A 22,871-nucleotide genomic window follows, 5' to 3' on the forward strand; every position below is an offset into this window, starting at 1 on the left:
AAACCATATAAGCTAATGGGCTTGTTCGGATGGTTTGTATCATTGAGTGTGTTCAATAAGCAGATTTACTGATTTATTTGAGGCATCACAAAGGAGGGGAAATGCTGCTGTTTGCAGTGAGAGGCAACTTTACCATTAATATGTACTGTAATCCCATGACTGTCGTTTAGATATGCGTAATAAGGCTTGTTCATGCAAAAGTTGCTTTTAGACCACACATTCAGAACATGACATCACAACATTTATTATGGCTGCAACTAACAATTATTTTGATAATTGTTCCAATAATCAGATGATTATCGGATGATTATTGGAACGATTATTTGACTATTTTGGCGATTATTGCAACGATTAATCATTAGCTCTTAACCGATTATTCAACTTGTACCCCGACTTAAAAGGTTGTATTAAACGTGCTTACTAACAATAAAGCAGACAAAATCATTTTTAAAAAATACCTCTAAATGACAGTAACTGAATTAAAGGAATAAAATACTTTTTTTTATTAAGTTTAATTCAGTAAAAAATGAACTGCAAAAAGAAATCTTATTATTATTATCAAGTGTTTTTGTCTTGTTTTCCATTTAAAATGGTCTAAAATCCTTACAAAAAAGATACATTTACTTTAGAAGCAACAAATAAGGTATTAAGAATTGCTTTCAGTGAATGTACCGTATCTTGAATACAAGTGTATTATACAAGTGTATTCTTTCACTTCTTCATACTTTTGCGAGTGCAGTAAAGACAAAATATACATTTAATCAATATTTATTCTCTGAAAGCAAGTCTAAATATCACATATTCTGCTTCTCAGGTTTTTAAGGATATTTAGATATTTTAAAATGTTCAAATTCTTTATATATCATATCAGGTTATAATAGCAAGTTGTCATAACCCACTAGGTGCAGCTCATTTTACTGAGTGGGCTGAAGTAGGATGCATCTCATCTAGTGTACACTGCAAGGTATTATTTGTGAAAAGAGTGAGTAATACAAGTGTCATCGCTCGGTGTTTATGCATTTCATAATTCAGCATCTTTCTCCTCGTCTGAATGAAGGTTCGAGTGGAAATGTTCAATTAAACTGCTAATTGTTCCGTGTCATCACCATGGCAACTTGAGGTAGAAGGAAGGCCACTTGATAAAGAAATTAACACACTGATATCGATGCTAAGACAAACAGTTCTTACTTTTATATTTAGAGCCTGTTTGTCATTTTGATTGATCATTAATGTAATGAAGACAGAACTGTAGGATTCAGAGAATTCAGTTTTTTTTTATGCTGATATTATTGATTTCCAAAGTAAGTGCACAGGTACTGAACTCAAACTAGCTACAGGAGAATGGAATAGGCAACATGTATCAGTAAATGTACCGCAATTGCATTACAGGTACAAATAAATCAAATGTAATTTGGGTTAAAACAAACATCTCTTTGTGCATGCTCCTCCAATGTAAAGATTAAGAATGGAGAGAAAAATTTGAATGATTCAACATGTGATGCAAAATAAACTACACTGTACTGTGTAACACATCATTTTAGCATGTAGTGTATCTAGTATGTAGTGGGGAAGACGGCATAGATGGTGACCTGTGTATGTAGTGTGAGTTTGTGAGTTTGAGTTTTGCATTAATATTTGCTGTGTATTGATGCTGTGAATGTTTTTATAGACCGTGTTGGATTTCTCTGATCTTTTGATGTTTGTTTCGGCATGGATTTATGAGATTCTCTCAAATCTAAAACCCTTTTGTGTGTTTGTGTGTCCATCATAACATTCTGTGTCATGTGTGAGTTTAAACTGTCTTGTTTTCCTCTCATTTTGTGTTTCATTCATACATCAGCAGTAGAAACGGTGTCAGAGAATGGAGATGCAGGTACTGTATACAGAATGACTACTGTATGCCCAATATAATCTCATCTTTAACAGAGGTGTTTGTGCACAACTCTACAGCCAGGAAACTTATATTTAAAGTGACAAAGTTTTGGTTCTGCACAGTAGTATACTGTATACACATTTCATAATATGTGGATGAGCTGTATTGTCAAGGCAATGTGGCATTTCATCAGCTTTGAATGTGAAAGCCAATCAGATTGTAAAGTTGGAACTCTCTGTGTTGTGAAAGGCTGTTCTACTTGTGGTTTCCCTGTTACTACAGAACGTTTTCGAGAATATAATGAACCCAAATTAAATTAATGAGAAAAGCTCCTTTACTCTGATTTTACACTGATTCATTTCCTTAAATGTTCAGAACACTGTTTACCTGTAATATTCTGGGTTCAGTGCAAGTTAAGCTCAGTCGACAGCATTTGTGGCATAATACTGATTTCCACCAAAAATGACTTTGACTTGTTTCTCCGTTTATTTAAAAAAGCAAGAATCGAGGTCGCAGTGATGCATTTCCAATGAAAGTGAATGGGTCAAGACAGAAGTTTTAAGTTTGGTAACACTTTAGTTTAGGGGTCAGAAATTAGACCGTAATTCATTACTAATAATTAAACTTGTAAGTGACTAGTTAGGGACTTGTTTGGCATTATAAAGTATTTATTAATCCTTTATTGGCTGATTTCATACTCTTGCTTTACAGCCCATTTATGTTTGATTTTGTCATAAAAATTAATGTCTTCGCTAAAAACAAAACATATCAATAGCTAGTATGATGCAAAATACATCTTTTATAGGTTCTGAGTACTTTGTGTGAATGTGTAGCTTGCAAGTTTGAAATACATGTAGAATGAATATATTATTTCAGCAAAGCAGGGAAGGTTAGGGTTAGGGTTTTTGTGCAGGGTGTTTGTAGGACTCTAAATAAACACAATAAACATTCTGCAGAAATGCTCCTATACTGTATGGTAGTATTAAATTAGGGGTGAATATAGCATCTAACACTATTTGCCCTTAGTCCATAGAGGATGCTTTTTGTTGCAATTTACAATAAGCGTCAAAACTCTGCCTTCTGTATTTATTTTATACTTATAAGTTGCACATTCACATAGTGTAATGAGAACTTATAAAGGATGCACTGTATTTTCCACATTACTAGCTATTGGTATTTTACCTAATAAGTTAATGTTTAGAGAAAAAAATATATAAAGAGGCTATTAGGCAAGGGTAAACAAAATCAAGGAACAAAGGCCTATTAAATATCACTCATCCCTTATGAGTACAATTATTAGTCATTAATTACTGTCTAAAACAATATTTGGGCATGACCCATAATAACTAATCAACCCACTGTATATATTCCAAATACAAAGTCCAAACTTTACAAAAATCTAGAAACTTCAACATAAAGACTTTTTGAGGATGCATGCCCAATTCCATTCATGCCCATAACAAAAACAAATGTAATTACTCCACCCAACTGTTTAATCCAGGAAGTTGGAATCTTGAATGCATCTTCTTTGGTTCAAGTGCTTACATAGTCTTCAATGTAAGTCTTTGCTAATAACAATGGAACTGTCAGGGCTAGAACACAAAATTTACTCTGAAGCTTACAGTGGCCCCAAATCATATGGTCATGTGGATTTCTGACATTTTTTTTAATTTAATGCTTTTTCAAACTTGTCCTAGCCGTTTGTCTGATTTGCACCAAATTTGGTATGTATCATCTAGAGATGCTCCTGACAAAACATTTTCAAAAGAAATATGATTAATCTAATGGTTTAGAAGATATGAGCCAATACTAGGTGCTAGGTGGCACTAGAACTTCAGAAAAGCTAATTATGTAACTGCGATCAAGCAAGTTTAAGTTTGCCACCAAAGCAGTTGTATCCACAGTGTCCGCAGGATCTTCTCTTTCCAATTTTGCAACTTTGGTCATGTTATTCGACTCCGATGGTCACTGCTTGTGGTTATATTTCTTTTGGATTATAATCAATGACCTTTCATTAAACTACAGTAGAAGAAGAACAGACTTTGAAGCATCCAAAATGTTTGTTGAGCAACAATTTCCTGATGTTGAACAATGCTGATCATCTCATTTTATTCTGCTTCAGAATGTATTCTTGAAAGATAGAGTAAACATTTGTGTTTATTCTTTGCTTTGGAGTTTATTGGATTTAGACCTGTATTTGTAGTAATGAGCAATATTTCAACTATCAATATCTATGGCAGTGTGTGCTGCATTTTATTACATCTAAACCCCGTCTTTGTCTTTCCACACAGGTACTTTGAAGGATCCATCAAAGGTATGTGTGTTTTTCTTTTGCTTTGTTATTGAGTTTATTTCTTGTTTTCCAATGGTTTCTGTCCCTCTACAGTTAAGTAATTGTAATAAACTCAATGTTGTGGAACAGAGGAGGAGCTTCCTTATAAGAAGCTTACATAAATCTACTCTGATGCTGTGGAGAGAAATCTTAAAATGTTGGTTAACCAGTTCAGGCAATATTTTGAGCAAATATACAAACGTGTCGTATGTCAGAAGTTGATGTTTTTCAAAAAATGTAACCGCAAGTCATTCATTTTGTTGTGTCCGACTTGAAATGAACCAGTTTGTAATTGTTTATCAAAATGTAATTTCTTGTTCCACACTGGAGTCACCTAACATCAATGTAATAATAAGGGCCTAAGGATGTGTCAATGTACACATGCATCAGACGGACACTTCTGGAGTGTCTAACTTTGGTTGCCTCTCGTCTTAAACAGCATTTTTAGGTCACTGTGTCAAGTTAAACATAGTTTGAAACTTAGAAAAACACACGTAGAGATCCCTGCATTTGGACTTTTGCTCTATCCAGCTGTGTTGGAACGCAAGAACACATCCTCATCTTGTACTGTTGCTAATGTCAAGTAAGCCTGTGTGTGGTTTGCTCTGTACAGCTGTGTGTTGCCTATACAGCTGGAGTTTCACTTACTGCCCCCTGCTGAAAACAGGTTGTACTTCAAGCTTGAATCACTCCAATGGTAGGAATATCCTCTATTGAGAAGAACGGGACTTCCGGTTAGGTAATACGTGTTAAGACTCATGATGTATGTGCTTCTAGTTTTATAACCACTCTGTTCTCACATCTACCAAATTTAGACACCCAATGTCTTATGTTAGGAGGCAATCTAAATTGTATGATTAATCCAAACTTGGATCGCTCTCAACCCAGGTTAATTTCTGCTACTTCAATGTCTAGGACATTTTCATCCCTTATGGACCAAATAGGATGTGTGGACCCCTGGCACTTTTTCCACCCGACTTTCCACTCGAGTTTTCACCATGTTTATTCGCATATTGATAATTATTTTTATTGACAAAGCCTTTTACCTCTGGTTAGATCTACAGAATACTCATCCACTGTAATTTCGGATCATGCCCCACAAATCTTAGACCTTTCTTTCCCCTTAAATTCATATAGAAACTCCAGCGGTTGTAAGCTTAATACTGGGTTGTAGGCTAATAAGGAGTTTTGCGACTTCATCTCTAAGAACATTAATTTATTTTTGGCGACTAACAAATTAGACACAGTATCGCCAACGTTCTTATAGGAAACATTTAAAACCTTTTATGTGTGGCAGGATTATTTCTTTAACGCATATTTGGTCACAGCTAGGAAACTAAAACAGCAGAAACTCATTGATGAAATTTTAGAAATAGACCTGAAAGCACACCAAGCCCCAATTTGGAAACCGAACACTTCAAATTACATCTAGATGCTTGTCTACCTAGAATTGTGTTAGATGTACAAACAGGTTTCATAATAGGTTGCCAATTGACTGTTAAATGTAATCTTTATTCCATCTAGCTATTTAACGTCAGAAATGATTATCTCATGGACATCCTACCTTACCCATTCTGATTCTGACGAGCTCGTTGCACGCGACAACAAACCCAGTGTGAGACAGTCGTGAACAAATGATTCTTTGAACTGGATATTTTTCATGAATCACCCAAACAGAATTGAGGGTTTGAACTCAGGAGCTCAGGTTACCATTAGCAGTTTGAATCAGATTCACTTTCTCATCGAATCATTGAGCCGTCAGTAAGCTCACAAATGGGAGCACAGGCATTTTAAGATAAGAGACCCATGCTGTCCTTGTCTGCATATCACGGCGCAGTTTTGTGGTCAGTTCTGCGTAACATGGTAGCACATTTTAGATTATCGTGGCCCATTCGGTCTATTTTTCTGCCGACCCACCGGCCCGCTCTGTTCTTCCGATGGCCAATCGGCCCCAAAGTGCGACGGCCCACTGGAAAAATGCCTGGTATGCAGATTACCAGTCCAGCCCTGGTTCTATGACATTGTAAGCAAGTTTATTGTGTCTAAATCTTATTCAGATACTTTCAATTTTGCAACTTCACTAGAACACACTTCCCCTCATTCCCTCCAAAAAACTTTGATAGAGGAAGTACTGCCTCTTCTAAGATCACTTTGTCATATTTCTTCTATATATGACCATTTATGTTCCTCACAATTACCCTCTCTTTCCCGGCTCCAGGAAGCCTGGGAATAAGATTTAGGAGTTGAACTTGAGGAGGATTTGTGGGAGAGCGCCCTGTCTAAAATGAATTCCACCTGTATTTGTGCTCGTTTGAATCTGGTCCAATTCAAAGTGGTTCATATAATACATTATACCAAGGTCAAATTGAAGAATCTGTCTTTAAAGATGATGACTTCTGCACCAGATGCTTGCTATCCGGCAGACCACACACATACATTTTACACATACTCTAAATTCCAATCATATTAGTTATCCATCTTTGCACACTGTCAAAGGCTCTTAATGTCTCCCTGAACCCTTGCCCTTTGGTCAGAATTTTTGGAGTGTCTCCTGTGGAAGGTTTATGCACTAGGGGTAAAAAATCATCGCTTTTTCTTCCCTCGTAGCCAGAAGGTGCATATTAATTCACTGGAAATCTGTCATACTATATAGTCATATTTATGATATATAGAAATACATATTTAGATTGAAAGGTGGTGGTGTGGTGTTTTAGGAAGGGAGTATTCCTCCACAATCCACTGCAAACTCTCATTCAGATCTTCCATTCTGGAATTTCATGATTCAATAAAATCTGTATGGATAAAAGTCCTGCCCTACAGCTTCAATTTACATCCCTTTATAGAAGCAAAATGGGTTGCAAATGCTGTTTCATGTTTACTTTAATATTTAAAATTTGAGCAGTCTTTTTCAATAAAGAGATTTAGATGTGAGCACAGCTATGTGATCAGCGGGGTTGGAGGGTTACTTTTGAAAAGTATTCCACTACAGATTACAGAATACATGCTGTAAAATGTAATTTGTAAAGTATTCCGTTAGATTACTCAAGGTCAGTAATGTATTCTAAATACTTTGGATTACTTCTTCAGTACTGGTGGATTTTTTAACTTGTTTTGACTATAAAAATCAGTACAGTAAGACAAATACACATGTTAAAAACACATTCTCTGAAAAACATAAATATATTATGCAGTGTTGTTTCTAAAACAAGATAAATCTAATTGATTGTTTTATGGATTTTTAGATATTTTAACAGGAAAATAATTTATAATAATTATAATAAAGAATATGATTTTTGTCCTAATATCAAAGATCTTACTAGAATTGTTTTATTATGAACTAATGTGAATTTTCTTCATATAAAAATATGATCGTGTCTGTAACGTGCATGTAAAATGGCTAGAAATAGCATTTTAGCTTAGCATAAAGCTGACAATTTACACAAGTTTTATTTCTATTTCTTCCAAACTTACTGAAGTCAATGTCTGCTCGTATGAATGTAACACATCATAAGAAAGTGTTTCACCGCTGTTCAAATGCACTTTGGATCGCATCATTTATATGTATAAATGTTTTCCATCTGAAAGAACTAAATAATAATGAAACAAATAACAATAAAATACAAAGTAATCTCTTCAGTAATCATAATACCTTTTGAATGTAACTGTATTCTAATTACCAATGATTTAAATTGTAACTGTAGTGGAATACAGTTACTTATATTTTGTATTTGAAAAACGTAATCCCGTTACATGTATTCCGTTACTCCCCAACACTGGTGACCAGACATGACAAATTTAGAAGCCAAAAACGTTTGTTATCACTGGACGCTGTTAATGGTCCATAAGTGGTAAGGACAAAAACACAGATTAACAATGACGACATAGGATTTATAGTTTGTTTCTTTATACGCTTGCACTTGGTTAGGACACAGTGTAAGCACCAGAACTTCAGACAGAGACTGTCTAAAGAACTGGCAAGCTGTTTTTCGTGGTTACATAAAGCATCAATTATCTGTCAAGACTGTGTTCCTGAGACGCTGCTGAAATGTACCATAACGACTGATGTTCTGCGTACTAGAGATGGAAAAGAGGTTCTGTGAATCCTACCATTATATAATGTGCTGTTCTCACACGGTAAAGGCATGCAGGTCCTGTTTGCCATAATTCTTGCATATGTCAAACAGCTTACCTGCGAGTTTGTCCTGTTTCCTCTTATGTGCAGTGGCACCAGTTATATAAAAGCTGTTTGAAATAGACTTGTTAAGTTTATTGTAATTTATGAGAGCAGTTTGTGTGTTCTGGACTATCACACCTTTGTGGCTCCTCTAAACATTTTCAGTTATTAGTTCTGTTCCAAGTGAGCTTAGACAGCATTCTTTGGAACGGAGCTATTATTACAGCGACAAGTTGTCTGTCTGATGCAAAATCTTAAGGGATTATTGATACTTCTGGTTGGAACAATATTTTATTGTAATAATCTGCATTGCTTTTTTGTTTGTTCTTGCAGCGTGGAATAGACAGTCTCTCTATGAGGTCATCGGACAGTGACGTGAGTGACGTGTCCGCTATGTCGAGTGCGTCTCGTCTTAGCAGCACGAGCTACATGTCTGTCCAATCGGAACGAACGCGGTCCAACCGCAGAATCAGGTAGGCACACACTAAACCCTTGAAACCCATAGATTCATCATCAGCCATGGGCAAAACCCGCTGGGCACTGTACCAAACTCACCTAAGTGTGCTTCCGGTGAGTTCATGTTTGGCTCAGGCTGTTTACCATGTGAACCAAACCACTGAACTCTTTAACAGTGCCCAGAGTGTGTTTACCAATGGCTGAAATGACAACAGATGGCCCCAAAACATATGTGGACAGTAAGGCACACTTAAAAATGTATGGATGTCTTTGCATTAGATGACAATATACAAAACCAAGCTGCAATTGTTTGAAAGAAAGTTTTATTTTTAAGCAAAACATTTCACAAAAATAAGTTTTGGTCACTCTGGTTGGTAAACTTCAGTTATATATGCCCATAATTCATCTGTGTGAACTTGAGGGGAACTGACTTCATACAAAAATCCCCTTGGTGAAAAACTCATATGCTACTTGCTTTAATATTTTATTTAATGTAATGATATTCAGACAGTTTTCAACTGTGGGCACATAACAGAAACAGGAAGACTCAAGTCTAGACAAATATGTGACAATGCCTCATGTCTCAAGATCTCATGTCCTAAATTGCCATAAACATGACTACACCTTTATTTTTGGAATTGACAACTAGTTAAACTTTCACCTAATGTTAAATAATTTCATACTGTTATTTTATTGCTTTCTTATGGATTCCTTTAATTTTCATCATCTTAATATCTGCCGAGCTCATGGCTGTATCTTCTTTGTCTTTTCTATCCTGCATGCCTCCTTTCATGATGTCATGGCATGGTTTATGTGTATTTTTGTGACTGCATGCCTGTCCATGGGCACATCTGTGTATGTTCACCCATGTGGAATCCCTTAATAGTCAGAGCGAGGAGGGGACTGTAGTGGTGGAAGAACAGGTGCAAGCAGTGAAAGGAAGTGCTCTAGGGGCAGGACAGGAAGGGGAGGTGGGTGAGGCTGCCGAGAACCCAGAGCAGGAAGAAGAGGAGGAACCTGAGAGGTTAGTTATAGAGAACAATCTATAACCTGTAACCTGACTAGTGTCCTCCAGCTAGATTCCATCGCCTAGTGCACTCTAGCTTGCGTCCCCCAATTAGTGTCCTCCATCTACAATCCATCGCCTAGTGTCCTCTAGCTTGTGTCTTCCACACAAGCTTGGAGGACACAAGATTGTGTCCTCCAACTAATGTCCTCCAGCTAGAGTCCATCACCTAGTGCACTCTAGCTTGTGTCCCCCAATTAGTGTCCTCCATCTACAATCCATCGCCTAGTGCACTCTAGCTTGTGTCCTCCAATCAGAGTACACCAACTAGTGTGCTCTAGCTTGTGTCCTCCAACAAGAGTACATCAGCTAGTATCCTCAAGCTAGTTTCCTCTAACTAAAGTCCATGATTTAGTGTCCCCATGATGGATATACCGTGATATTTTCTGAGATGTTATCATATTGTGAAAATCTCATACCGTTGAAAACCTACCTCCAACTACTATCCGCTAGCCAGTATCCATCGATTAGTGTCATACAACTAGTGTCTTCAAGCTTGTGTCCTCCAATTAGAATCCACCAACTAGTGTCTTAACTGTGCTTGTGACCAACTAGTGACTTAACCTAACTCATCTTAATCAGTTGAAATTATTTAAAGTTGCTCAAACACTTGAATGAATTTATATTAAATTAAGATTAAATGTAGTCATCACCAGTGGTTTATAAGCATATTCGTTGTGTAGCTTCTGTTCTTTTGCAGGAATTTAGTATGAATAAACAGAGAAGAGTCAGAGAGTCTGCAGTCTTACAGAGCCAGAGTTTTGGCAATGCAGCTTATTCTGGCCATTAGACATTTTGTATAATTATTTTACTTTGTTTGTTTTATGTATCACATCAGTTTCCTGGTGAAATGTACTCTACAATAACAATTACTTTTATTCACTTTCACACAAATTTCAAGCAAAATGGCAGATAATCGGTGCATAAACCTCACAAAATATGGTCAAGACTTTTACTATTGCGCATGACTTGAAAGGCAATATGTTGTAATGTTTGCATTACATAACCAACTACATTTACAAGTGTATTCAAGTGCAATCCTGCAATCTTGTTGTGCAGTAGCTAAACTGATATTGTTGCACTTACAATGCAAAGGACCAATGTCCTGAATAGCACTCAAGTCGACACTTGAAACAAAAGTGTCATAAAAGCACCAAAAAAATTACTGTTTTTCATTTCACATTTGCTTTTGTGACACTGTAGTTCAGGTTTAAGGTTTAGGGTTGGGAGGTAGGTTTTGTTAATATAGAAATTGATAGAGCATTAACCTTTAAAACCGCATCTGTTTGGGACAACATTTAAAGGCCCCAATAAACTCACAGCAAATTCTTCATTCTTCGCTCTGAGCCAAAAATAATTTTGAAATAGCTGAGCAATGTTATACTGTTTGCAAACGTTCAGACACTGGCCATGCCATTGGGGGAGGTGTTTAGAGGAGCATTTAAAAATGAGGACGCTCAATGCTACATGTAAAACCTTAAATAATGTGACTTTAAAATGTGTTATCAATGATGTCATGCTTCAAATCTATGAGTAGAATTCACATGAAATCAGTAAAAGTAACTGTTTTAACCACTCAAAGATGATTTAAAGTAATGTATATTCAGTAGATAATGTGTCGTTTGTAATGTTTACCTCTTGCATTCATAGCGCCAACGCTATACGCGGCCATAACATGCGCTGGTTACACTGTGTTGTAATTTATAAAGACACTGATTCTACTACTGATACACTGATAAGATGTGTGTAAAAATGGACAGAATGATTATAGGCATATCTCCCTTTGGGCAGATGTGTGAATGGCTTTCGGCTGCTGATGGCACACGAGTGAAGCAGCATATCAAACAACATGAGTGAATGGCACTAATGAGTGGTTTCACTTATTGTTTGTTTTAAATTAACAATTCCTAGTTCAGTTAAAGTAAAGTAAACCAGAAAGGGAACCAGCTGAAAATGACCCCAGATCTTTTTGAGTTTACAATGTAAGTGGACTCCAGCTAGAAACCATCGAAGAGGAACCAGTTTCTTTTTTTGGTCCTCTTAGTGTTGATGTGGTCTCAGACCTGTTGTTGTTCACACCATAACTCCTTAAGAACTCAGACCCCATTACAGCTGGTGCAGTCATTATTATATATAAAAAACAATAAATTGTCATACATTTATAATTGTATTTATGATGATAGTCATAGAAATTCTCTAAATAATTATCTTTGGTAATAATTTATTCATATTTAACTTGGAATCATATTATAAAATAGGGTGATTTCCTTCAATGCTTTAAAACGTAAAATATTGCATAGGGATAGATTGGTGAGAAAACATATATTTTAAATGTTACAAAATGGTCAAATACTTAAAAATATGTCTCTCTTTTGGCCAACTTTACATTTACGCTGTTTTGAAAGGGATAGTTGACCCAAAAATGAAAATTCATTCATTGTTTTCTCACACCTGTGTTGTTTTAACTCCATTTGACTTTCCCGCTTTTTCTTAACACAAAGGGAGAAATTGTGAAAATATTTTGTGCTCAGTGATGTCATACAATGGCAGTTTATGGTGACCACCTCTTCAAGCTTCAAAAGGATGCAAAAGTATCATTCAGAAGTCTAATAAATGATTGTATGTGACGCATGATAGTTATGAAAACATACTGTGAGATTTGGTAAGAAACAAACCGAAGTCTAATGTATTATTTAGTGAAACTGTTGACCGATCATTACACTCCTCTGCCTGTTCATAAGACTGCACAAGACTGGTCCGCCAAAGTGATACTACAGAACAGAACACATCTGCACACAAAACCAGAGAACTGAACTAACAAAACATGTCTGAAGAGTTGTAGTCCAAGAATAAATGCATTTATATGCCCAGCCTTATTTTTTTTAACTGGAGTATTCAATCAAACAGAGAGATAGAGTAGGCAGGAATGTCTGACACGTGTTCTCCATTTTTAACCTCCATCTGAAAAAGAGAAACCTCAGCAAAACATTTGATAGAGAACAAAAACTCTGATTAACATAAAAAAGTAACCTTTTATCGCTTGTCGTTTGCCGTCAGGTTAGGACATGTTGTGACTGTAGCTCTCTTCAGCCGTCTCTCTCTATGGCCACGTCCAAAAAATGGAAAATGCTTTGTATACAGCCTTCGGAGGCTGTGTGATGAAAATAAGGTGCTTTTCAAACTGCCCCAAAACCAGTTCCCTTAAGAGTTCCACTCATTCGGGGGGCCTGGGTAGCTCAGCGAGTAAATGCTCTGACTACCACCCCTGGAATCACGAGTTCGAATCCCAGGGTGTGCTGAATGACTCCAGTCAGGTCTCCTAAGCAACCAAATTGACCCAGTTGCTGGGGAGGATAGAGTCACATGGGGTAACCTCCTCATGGTCACTATAATGTGTGGTTCTTGCTCTCGGTGGGGCACGTGGTGATTTGTGAGTGGATGCTGCGGTGGATGGCGTGAAGCCTCCACACGCGCTAATATATGTGTATAAAAAAAGAAGGAAAGTCATATTGGGTTATAACAATGTAGGGGTGAGTAAATAATGAATACATTAAACTTTTTGGGTAAACTAAAACCCTTTAATGAAAAGGTGCACGCATCATAATGCTAAACTTCACATGCTCTTCAGAAGCTGCTTTGAGTGTTGCTGGTTTAGTAGAAATGCTGACATGAAAGTGAGACACAATGCTGTCATTGTAATCATGGTATTTCTAGATTCACTTAAAATTATTAGGACAGTAGAATGTGATTGGAATTTGAAGTACACAATAACCGCGGTTAGATCAGATAATCTTGGTCAGGTCGATTATGTAATGCAGATATTGTATGTATGGCAAGCTTTGAGGTACTTATGTCACAATGAAATTTAAAGTGGACTGGTGCCTCTTTGCCTTCTCCTCCTGATGTGGTCTGAGTATGGTTCGTTTATAGGACCCTTTACGGGTTTCTGATATAATTTGGGTTGTTCGCAGTATACATGCTATATTGCTCTGAGACCGTTTGTCACGTGACAGCCGTAGGTGCTTAGCGTATATGGACTCTGACCAGAAGACTGGAGAGGTGAACTAATCATTTCTAATCATAGCGTATAGGGTTGTCATGTGACATAAGAACGAATGACTCGGACCAAAAGAGTTGAAAGGTGAACTTCTTTCCTGTATAGCACTTATGCGGTTTTCACGTAACAAACGAACATAGGTTGCGCAATGCACATACATGGCTAACACAAAATGAACTAATCACTCTCTGAGACTACTCATTCTTCACATAAAAAGACCCATAAAAGATTTGTTCAAAATGAACGAATCGTTCATGAATGACCCATCACTACTGTCGGCCTTAAAGTACTGTTGTGGGAGCTTCAGGTTACACCTACCAATGACGTGGACCAATGGCAGTAAGGTGTTTAGGAGCCAGTACGAAGTTTTCCTGAAAGTTCACCCCGGCAAGCTGTTACACACTACCGAAACGAAATCAAAAACACTGGCCAGAGTTTATTCTAAATGACGTCAAACTAGATAATTCTTTGATTTCTTATGAAGTATACTGGGGCCTTAAGTCACTTTTGTTATGCCACAGTGGGCATTTCACCTTGGAACTGCTGCGATACGTCCTGTAATTTTCTATGCTAGTCAATTATTGTGGTATTACTGATTTCAGATAATATTGTTTCTTAAAGGCACAAACAAACTGTAGTTGGTTGCTTTTAAGACGCTGGTAAGAATGATATTGGTCTTCCTGTCTACACCGGAAGCGAGCGGCGCGTCACATCGTATCAAAAGCCAGAAAACCCATTTTAATCTATGATGCTGTCTACACTGGAAGCCTCATAGAGGCGTGTCCATCGTGTTGACGGTAAACAGGTGTTTCGTTCCATTTTGCATTGCACGCACTGGCGCTACCACACAAATTAAATGGTTTAGAAAGTTAGTGTCAATGTGTCCAACGGTAGCTGCCAGTATAGACAGGGTGTAAGTAGGCAGATCTAGGACAGAATAAGCTGCAGCGTGGACCAGACATATGCCTATTGTCAAAAGTCTGGCTCTATGAGAACAAGGTTAAGGCTATGAATGCTTAATAGAAATGTTGTTCCGGGAGTATGTCTTACTAATGTAAATCACATTGTATGTCTATGTGAGACACATTTTGTGACATAGGCCTTATGTAGTTTATGTGTATGTACATATGTGCATGTGAAGTGTTTGGTATGTGTCTAGATATCCAATCATGTGTTGTTAGTGCTGGATGACACCTTTCCCCCCTTTCTGCCCTATAGATCCTCAATGTCCCAAAATACTCTTTCTCTTACATAATATCACTGTCATCTCTGTAACCCTCCAGAGTGTCGCATGAACAGCCGCTGTCTCCATTCCAATTAGAGCAAAAACCAGAAAAAACAAGCTTGCACATCTCTCCTTTCATTTTTACAGTAATTTACACTTCAATAAGTCTTCTGCACCATTTGTGGGGTCGATAATTGACTAGAGATTAAATATTTATGATAAAAAAACAGCAGAAAAAATATAATTTGAATGTACTACCGAATATTTCACCAATTAGCTACAGCAGCACCATGAATACTTATACATAACAATCACTACTCTGAGAGAGTGGGCTCTCTTTCAGTTGTCAAGTGGCGTTGATGCCATTTTCATTAAATATGGTGATTTTAAAGCAGCTAGAGTTTTAGATTTAGATTTCTCTTTGACATGCTCTATAATGTGCATTCATATTAGTGAAGGGGAGTCTCATTTATTGATTCAAATGCTGTTTTCATTCCCCTGCTTACCTCATTTCATACCTCTTAATGTCGGGATATTGTGCTTTCATACAGACACAATCAGTAACTTCTGACCCAAACATTACAGGAAGTCAAAACATACGTTCAGCATTTTTCAGTGGCAGAAAATGATGCAATGGGTCTATTCTTCACACAAAACCATTGTGATCCACAGAATGTTGTAATCCTTTTGTTTTCAGTGACTTGAGGGCGAGTTAGCCCTAAAATAAGAGGACACCTGAAATTAACAAGCAGGTGCCTTGGACATAGTGTCATGAAATTTCAGACATTACACCTGTAATATATCTTTAGATTTATAATTATATATTCAGGATTTACAATTATACACGTGTAATTTTGTTTTTATGTGGATTTATAACTATATTTTCAGGATTTACATTGTATAATCAGATTTATAACTATATATTCAGAGTAACATTTATATTTTCAGGATTTATGAGTATATATCCAGATTTACAACTGTTTATTGGATTTTAAAATTTTTAGGATTTATAATTATTCAGATTTATAACTATATATTTAGATTTATATTTATATTTTCATATTCATAAATATATATTCGGAGTTACAATTATATATCCAGGATTTGTAAGTACAGTATATGTACAAAGCTATATTGAGACACATAACAATATATTCAGGATTTATAACTATATTTAAAATACTTGTTATACCAAGTGATACAAACTGATATTTTAAAATAGAATTATTTAAGAAGCATACATTTGATCTAGAACTGATGGTCCAGTCATTTGTTCTGTACCGTCAGAGCTACAGTGTTAAATGTCAGATGATCAGGCCTTCTGAAGACTTCAACATTTAGAGCCTAGGCTCGGTTGTTTCCATAGAAACAGGTTCATCCTCTTTGTCACAGCTGTAGAAATGTTTGAACTCTGTTTCATATAAATCTCCGACGATAATATTATCATATGGTAAAAAAAACCCTGCCTGCACAGAAAAAAACTCCACCAATAAACGTTCTATTAGTAGAAAAAATGAACGCCAAAGCAATGTTTTGTGTGAATCATTGTGGATGAAATATAATGTTAGTAGCCTAAATTCATAATTTCATACTCTCAGGATAGTGTCTCCAGTATGAGTCACCAGCTCATCATTTTTTGCTCGTTTGACTCAAGAGCTCATCTCATGTCACCTAAATAGGTCATTACACAAGCTTGTGTCTCCGAGACTCCGTTTAACAATCCCTTTAAATATCTGGCCTTTCTAAAAGCCATGCTAATAAATCCAATAATCTTAATGTTGTGAAATGAAATGAATGCTTCTCTCTGATCTAGACCAATATTTTTCCTTGACAACAAGCTTGTTTGCAGTGGTAGGTGAACTCAAAATAGGTACAGCAACACAATCTCTATAACTCCCAGCATGAGAACAAAGAGAAGACATTACAGTTTCATGATAAGAGAGTTCAAGTTAACACCCTTTGACTTAACTGGCCTTGCAATTCATTTTCATCTAATTTGAACCGTTTCAAACGAGAAATTCTTCCACATTACTGGCAGTATACATGACTAAACAATTGCTACAAATTGTGCCAAATTGTTAGAAATTTAAAACCGATATTTTTATCCAAATAATCCACCATTTGGAGTGGCGCAGGCAGCTTCTGGTCACTGTTGATGCTCTGTGACTTCCTGTTTAGTTTCCTGTAGATTTTATACCACTGTGACTGTCTTTCATGTTTGACCCTGCTTCTTAATCCTGTAGCTGAAGCCTGTCCCTGCCTCTCTCCACTGTCTTTCTGTCCTTTACCTCTCCTTCCTTTATCCCTTATCACATTCACCTGACATGTTTACAGTGAGTTTACATCTAAAATGAAACACAGGGCTCAGACCGCCACGCCTGGCTCCAACATCACCAAGAGCTCCAGTGTGGGCGGAGACATGTGCTCACTAGGCCGGAATGATGATGAGGACGATGACAAGAAGAGGCGCTCCAGTTTTGGGGCAAAGATGGCAGCAATGGTGGGACTGGGAAAGAAAAGCCAAAGTACATCCCAACTGGACCCAGAGGGTGAGTGCATTGTGACTTTGTTTTTTTCAGAAGCAAGCAGTTTGGTACTTTGTAATACCACTGCTGTACACAGTTTAAATGAAAGGATTAATCCTTTTCCCAAGTGTAGGACTGTGGTTGAGACATGAATAAGAAATTCCCATAGTGATATTAAAGAAATGATGGATTATGGTCAGGCATGTGCACCCATTTCTGCCAAGGAGATAAAGAATGCATAAGGTATAAGATAAGGATTCAGCATCAGGATTCTTGCTCATCAGATCCTGCTGGTGAGGCGATGACGGCAGGGTAGAGTAGCTTACCCCTTACAGCAGGACGGGACATGAACTGGTGGTGTTGTGGTGGTGGTGGGTGAAAGCAATGAGGGACAGCTGTGAGACCTAATAAGGCATAGGCTAGATCATGATTGGATGAGAGGCCTGAATTGAATGACGTAATGCTTACCACGAGTCCTCTGTCGGAATTATCCTTAAGGCTTCAGTTACTTTTAAATTGTACAAATTATGCATAAATAAATGTGTGACTATATGAAAAACAAGCAAACAACAAGTAAATGTTGATGAGGAGGGGCCTTATGACTATGCCTTATGTCACAGGCATACATTCAGGTGCTGTCTATGGCAGTCATTACACTAAATAAGTTAATACCTTTGTATACCCAATGTATGGCCTAGTGCAGTCAGAGGCCCAGTCCATAATCTGTCCTTTTATAAGAGCATGGAGATCATCTTTATATACAACATACAAGTTACTCCACATTTCAGTAATGGTCCTCCAGAGAGTTTCTTGGAGTCCATAAATGGGTATTTCATCCACTTTTTATTTTTGATTTGGACTTGATGATAGTATCTTAGCAGAAGCTGACAATGATCTTCAGACTATACGCACTCACATGGCCTTGCAAGTCTGTTGACCTTTTATGGGTTTTGTTTTTCAGTAGTTCTACACTTTTACATTTTCGTCCTGCTATTATTTACAATGCATGAGGCTTCATGACTGATAAAATGTTTTGTCAGTGACCTAAATAAGAGGTAATAATAAGAGCTTGTTTTGAATACTACAATCTACTTTTCAAGAGTGGAGCATTCAGTTTCAGTTGTAAATGGAGGGCATTCAATCAATATGCATCAATTTAATCTGTAAAAACAGCCTGATCAATACTATGTGATTTTTCTGTTTCTGGCAATGTCACCGTGTGGTTTAGTGGTCTGTTAGTGTGTTGTGATTAAATACAGCATTTATTAGCACAAAGGTTTTCAGAGCTGAACCTCTCACTTGCACTTTGACCTGATGTGGAGGAGTTGTGAATGATTTTCTAGGCCACAGATTGTTTGCTATTGTGGAAATTAACTGGTTCTGTCACATGTCAATTTATTCAGACTACAGTATATCGTAGCAGCTGCTCTTATGGGTGAATGCATGACAATAATTCACACAAGTGTTTTATGAGTGATGATTGTAACATATGACTCTGGAGAACAAACCAACCTGGGGCCTGTAACATTACGGTTTCGGTGGCTAGCCAGATAATTGTCAGTTTAGTTTGTATAAACCCTGGGATTTAGGTATCATGAAGGTGGGTCGGCTTTTAGCTGTGTTCATCGCCAATCTTGGAATCCTGAGTTTGTTCATCTGCATTCATGGTATGGCCTTCCAGACTCTGTCAAGTTATAAACCAAAACTATACTGCACTGTTTGTGATACAGACATGAATGGTACCTCAAAGTATGCAATCAGTCTTATGGTTTTCTCGTGCTGGCAAAAAAGGCAATTCCACAATGCACGTAAGGGACTGGCTCTTTTGACTTCATCCAGTAAGAAACCACATTGCAGCACCCTAGCAATCACCAATCAATACCCTAGCAACCACCCAGAACTCCAAGCAACACACTAAAAACCTCTAGAACATTTTAGGTACCACGTAGCAACATCCTGGCAATCATTCACAGAACCCTAGCAATCACCTAGCAACCACCCACAACATCATAGTAACATGGTAAACATCTCTTCGCACACCTTAGCAACTGTTATGTTCTGGCAACCACCCACAACACCCTAGCAGTCACCTAGCAACTGCCCACAACATCCTAGAAACTGCATAGCAACATGCTAAACTCCACTCTGAGCACCTTAGTAACTGTGTAGCAACGTTCTGGCAACCACCCACAACAACCTAACAGTAACCTAGCAACTGCTCACAACACCTAAGCAATCACCTAACAACCACCCACAACATCATAGTAACATGCTAAACATCTCTCTGCACACCTTAGCAACTGTTATGTTCTGGCAACCACCCACAACACCCTAGCAGTCACCTAGCAACTGCCCTCAACATCCTAGAAACTGTATAGCAACATGCTAAACTCCACTCTGAGCACCTTAGTAACTGTGTAGCAACGTTCTGGCAACCACCCACACCACTCTACACATGTTAGCAACTGCGTAGCATTGTTTTGGCAACCACCCACAACACCCTAGCAACATGCTAGACACCTCTCCACACATGGTAACAACCACGTAGCATTGTTCTGATAACCACACACAACACCCATGTAATCACTTAGCATCCACCCACAACACCCTTGCAGTAAGCTATCAACTGCTTACATCACCCTAGTAAACACGTAGTAACATGCTAAACACCTCTCCACAAATGTTAGCAACCACGTAGCATTGTTCTGACAACCAACTAACAACACCCTTGCAGTAACCTAACAATTGCCCACAACACCCTTGCAACCACGTAATGACGTGCTAAACACCACTCGGCACACATTAGCAACTGCGTAGCATTGTTCTGGCAACCACCCACAACACCCTAGCAATCACATTGTAACATGCTAAACACCACTCCGCACACAATAGCAACTAGCATTGTTCTGGCAACCACCCACAATACCCTAGTAATTACTTAGCATCCAACCACAACACTCTAGCAATCACATAGTAACATGCTAAACACCATTCTGCACAAACATTTGCAACCGAGTAGCATTGTTCTGGCAACCACCCTCAACAAACTTTCAATCACTTAGCATCTGCTTTCTACACCCTAGTAAACACATAACACACTAAACACCTCTCCACAAATGTTTGCAACCATGTAGCCATGTTCTGACAACCACATACAACACCCTTGCAGTAAACTAGCAACCGCTCACAACACCCTAGCAACCACATAGTAACATGCTAAACACCTCTCCACACATGTTAGCAACCACGTAGCATTGTTCTGACAACCACGTGCAACACTCTTGCAGTAAACTAGCAACCGCTCACATCACCCTAATAACCACATAGTAACTAAACACCTCTCCACATACGTTAGCAACCACATAGCATTGTTCTGACAACCACCAACCACACCCTTGCAGTAAACTATCAACCAATCACAAAACCCTAGTAACCACATAGTAACATGCTAAACACCTCTCCACACACATTAGCAATCACATAGCATTGTTCTGACAACCACCAACCACCAACCACACCCTTGCAGTAAACTAGCAACCGCTCACAACAGCCTAGTAACCACATAGTAACATGCTAAACACCTCTCCACACATGTTAGCAACCATGTAGCATTGTTCTGACAACCACCATCTACACCCTTGCAGTAAACTAGCATCCGCTCACATCACCCTACTAACCACATAGTAACATGTTAAACACCTCTCCACACATGTTAGCAACCACGTAGCATTGTTCTGACAACCACCTACAACACCATAGCAGTAACCTAGCAACCACTCAGAACATCATAGCAACCACAAAGTTAAATGCTAAACACCACCCTACACACGTTAGCAACCATTTAGCATTGTTCTGGCAACCACCCACAACACAGGTACCAAGCAACCGCTCACAACACCCTAGCAACCACATATTAACATGCTAAACACAACTTCTCACACATTAACAAATGCGTAACATTGTTCTGGCAACCACCCACAACATATAGCTCCTTAGCGATTGCATAGCAACATGCTAAATACTTTCAGAATACTTTGGCAACCACAAAGCAATGCCCTGCCAACCATCCACAACACTAGCAACAAGGCTTTGAGATTTGCATGGGCAAGAACCACTCACATTTTCTTCTGAAATTGTAAAAGTCATTTATTTCCCAACCAACTTTGGACTTCTTTAGTTCTTCATTATGGAGGAAGACAGTCAGCAATAGATTACATCCCATTTGAGCAAAGTGCTCTGTTGTAACAGTAAAATGTAAAATTTGTAGGTTTTACCATGTGGGTTATGTAAGAGGTTGCTTATTTCTGATCATCGCAACAAGGGGTGCATTAACACACAGGATATACTCCCATGGGGCCCAGCAGGAGGAGCGCTGGTTGACATGGTGACAGTATGCAACTGTTAAAGGCATCCGTATAGTGCTTGTTCAATGCACAGCAGTTCCAGTTTAAGTTTGCTTAGTCATTAGATTTAGCCTTTATTATTCCTTATATACAGTATATATTCCAGATTTTCATCGTAATGCTTATGAACTGCTGTTGATTATCAAAGGCAATAATTTTGACTTATCTGATTGTGTATAAACAAACAGGAAACTTGGAAAGAAAAATGTATAAAAAAAGTGTTTAAAACATTAAGCAGTCTTCACAGTCTGCGCATGCGATGTGATACTCTGAATGTAACATGACAGATAGCCCTATCTTACTAAAGCCATCGTTATTTCTTTTATTAAATTAATTAACATTTAATAACGTTCAGCGCCTCAATAAGTTTACAAACTCTTTCAATGTTGGCATTGTTTCTGTACTATTTCCATGATGAGAAGACAAACTTCTGAACATATGAAAGTTTCAGACCTTAGTTCAACACCTTTCCATCTGAACAGCTTTGACGAACGAGTAACGAGAAAAACCAGTACTTGCTGGTTTGGAAAACAGGCGTTACTCCATCGTTCAAAAAATATCAGAATGAAATAGTGATAAACCAGTTACCAGCATGTAAAAACAATGTTTTCACTCTGGAATAATTGAAAGGTTGTTCAATAATATAATACAGTAGATAATAAAAAAGGTTTTCTATTAAGATTTTGCAAAAAAGGGCCTCATTTAAGAAACATGAGCAGAACTCATTTTTGTGTAAATCGGTTGTAAAGCCGGTCTGACT

The 22,871-nt window shown here is 37.7% G+C and overlaps 1 protein-coding gene across 1 annotated transcript in view; it reads left to right on the forward strand.

The window, feature by feature from the left end:
- The window catches only part of LOC127650734 (regulating synaptic membrane exocytosis protein 2-like), a 126,284-nt gene that overhangs the window by 83,992 nt on the left and 19,421 nt on the right, over positions 1-22,871 (forward strand). Inside the window, exons 19-22 of the mRNA XM_052136341.1 lie at positions 4,165-4,187; positions 8,713-8,852; positions 9,722-9,859; positions 17,545-17,732. Coding sequence (XP_051992301.1) covers positions 4,165-4,187; positions 8,713-8,852; positions 9,722-9,859; positions 17,545-17,732 — 489 coding nt within the window. The remainder of the gene's footprint in view (positions 1-4,164; positions 4,188-8,712; positions 8,853-9,721; positions 9,860-17,544; positions 17,733-22,871) is intronic.

This window comes from Xyrauchen texanus, chromosome 10, assembly GCF_025860055.1.
Source record: "Xyrauchen texanus isolate HMW12.3.18 chromosome 10, RBS_HiC_50CHRs, whole genome shotgun sequence".
NCBI lineage: Eukaryota > Metazoa > Chordata > Actinopteri > Cypriniformes > Catostomidae > Xyrauchen > Xyrauchen texanus.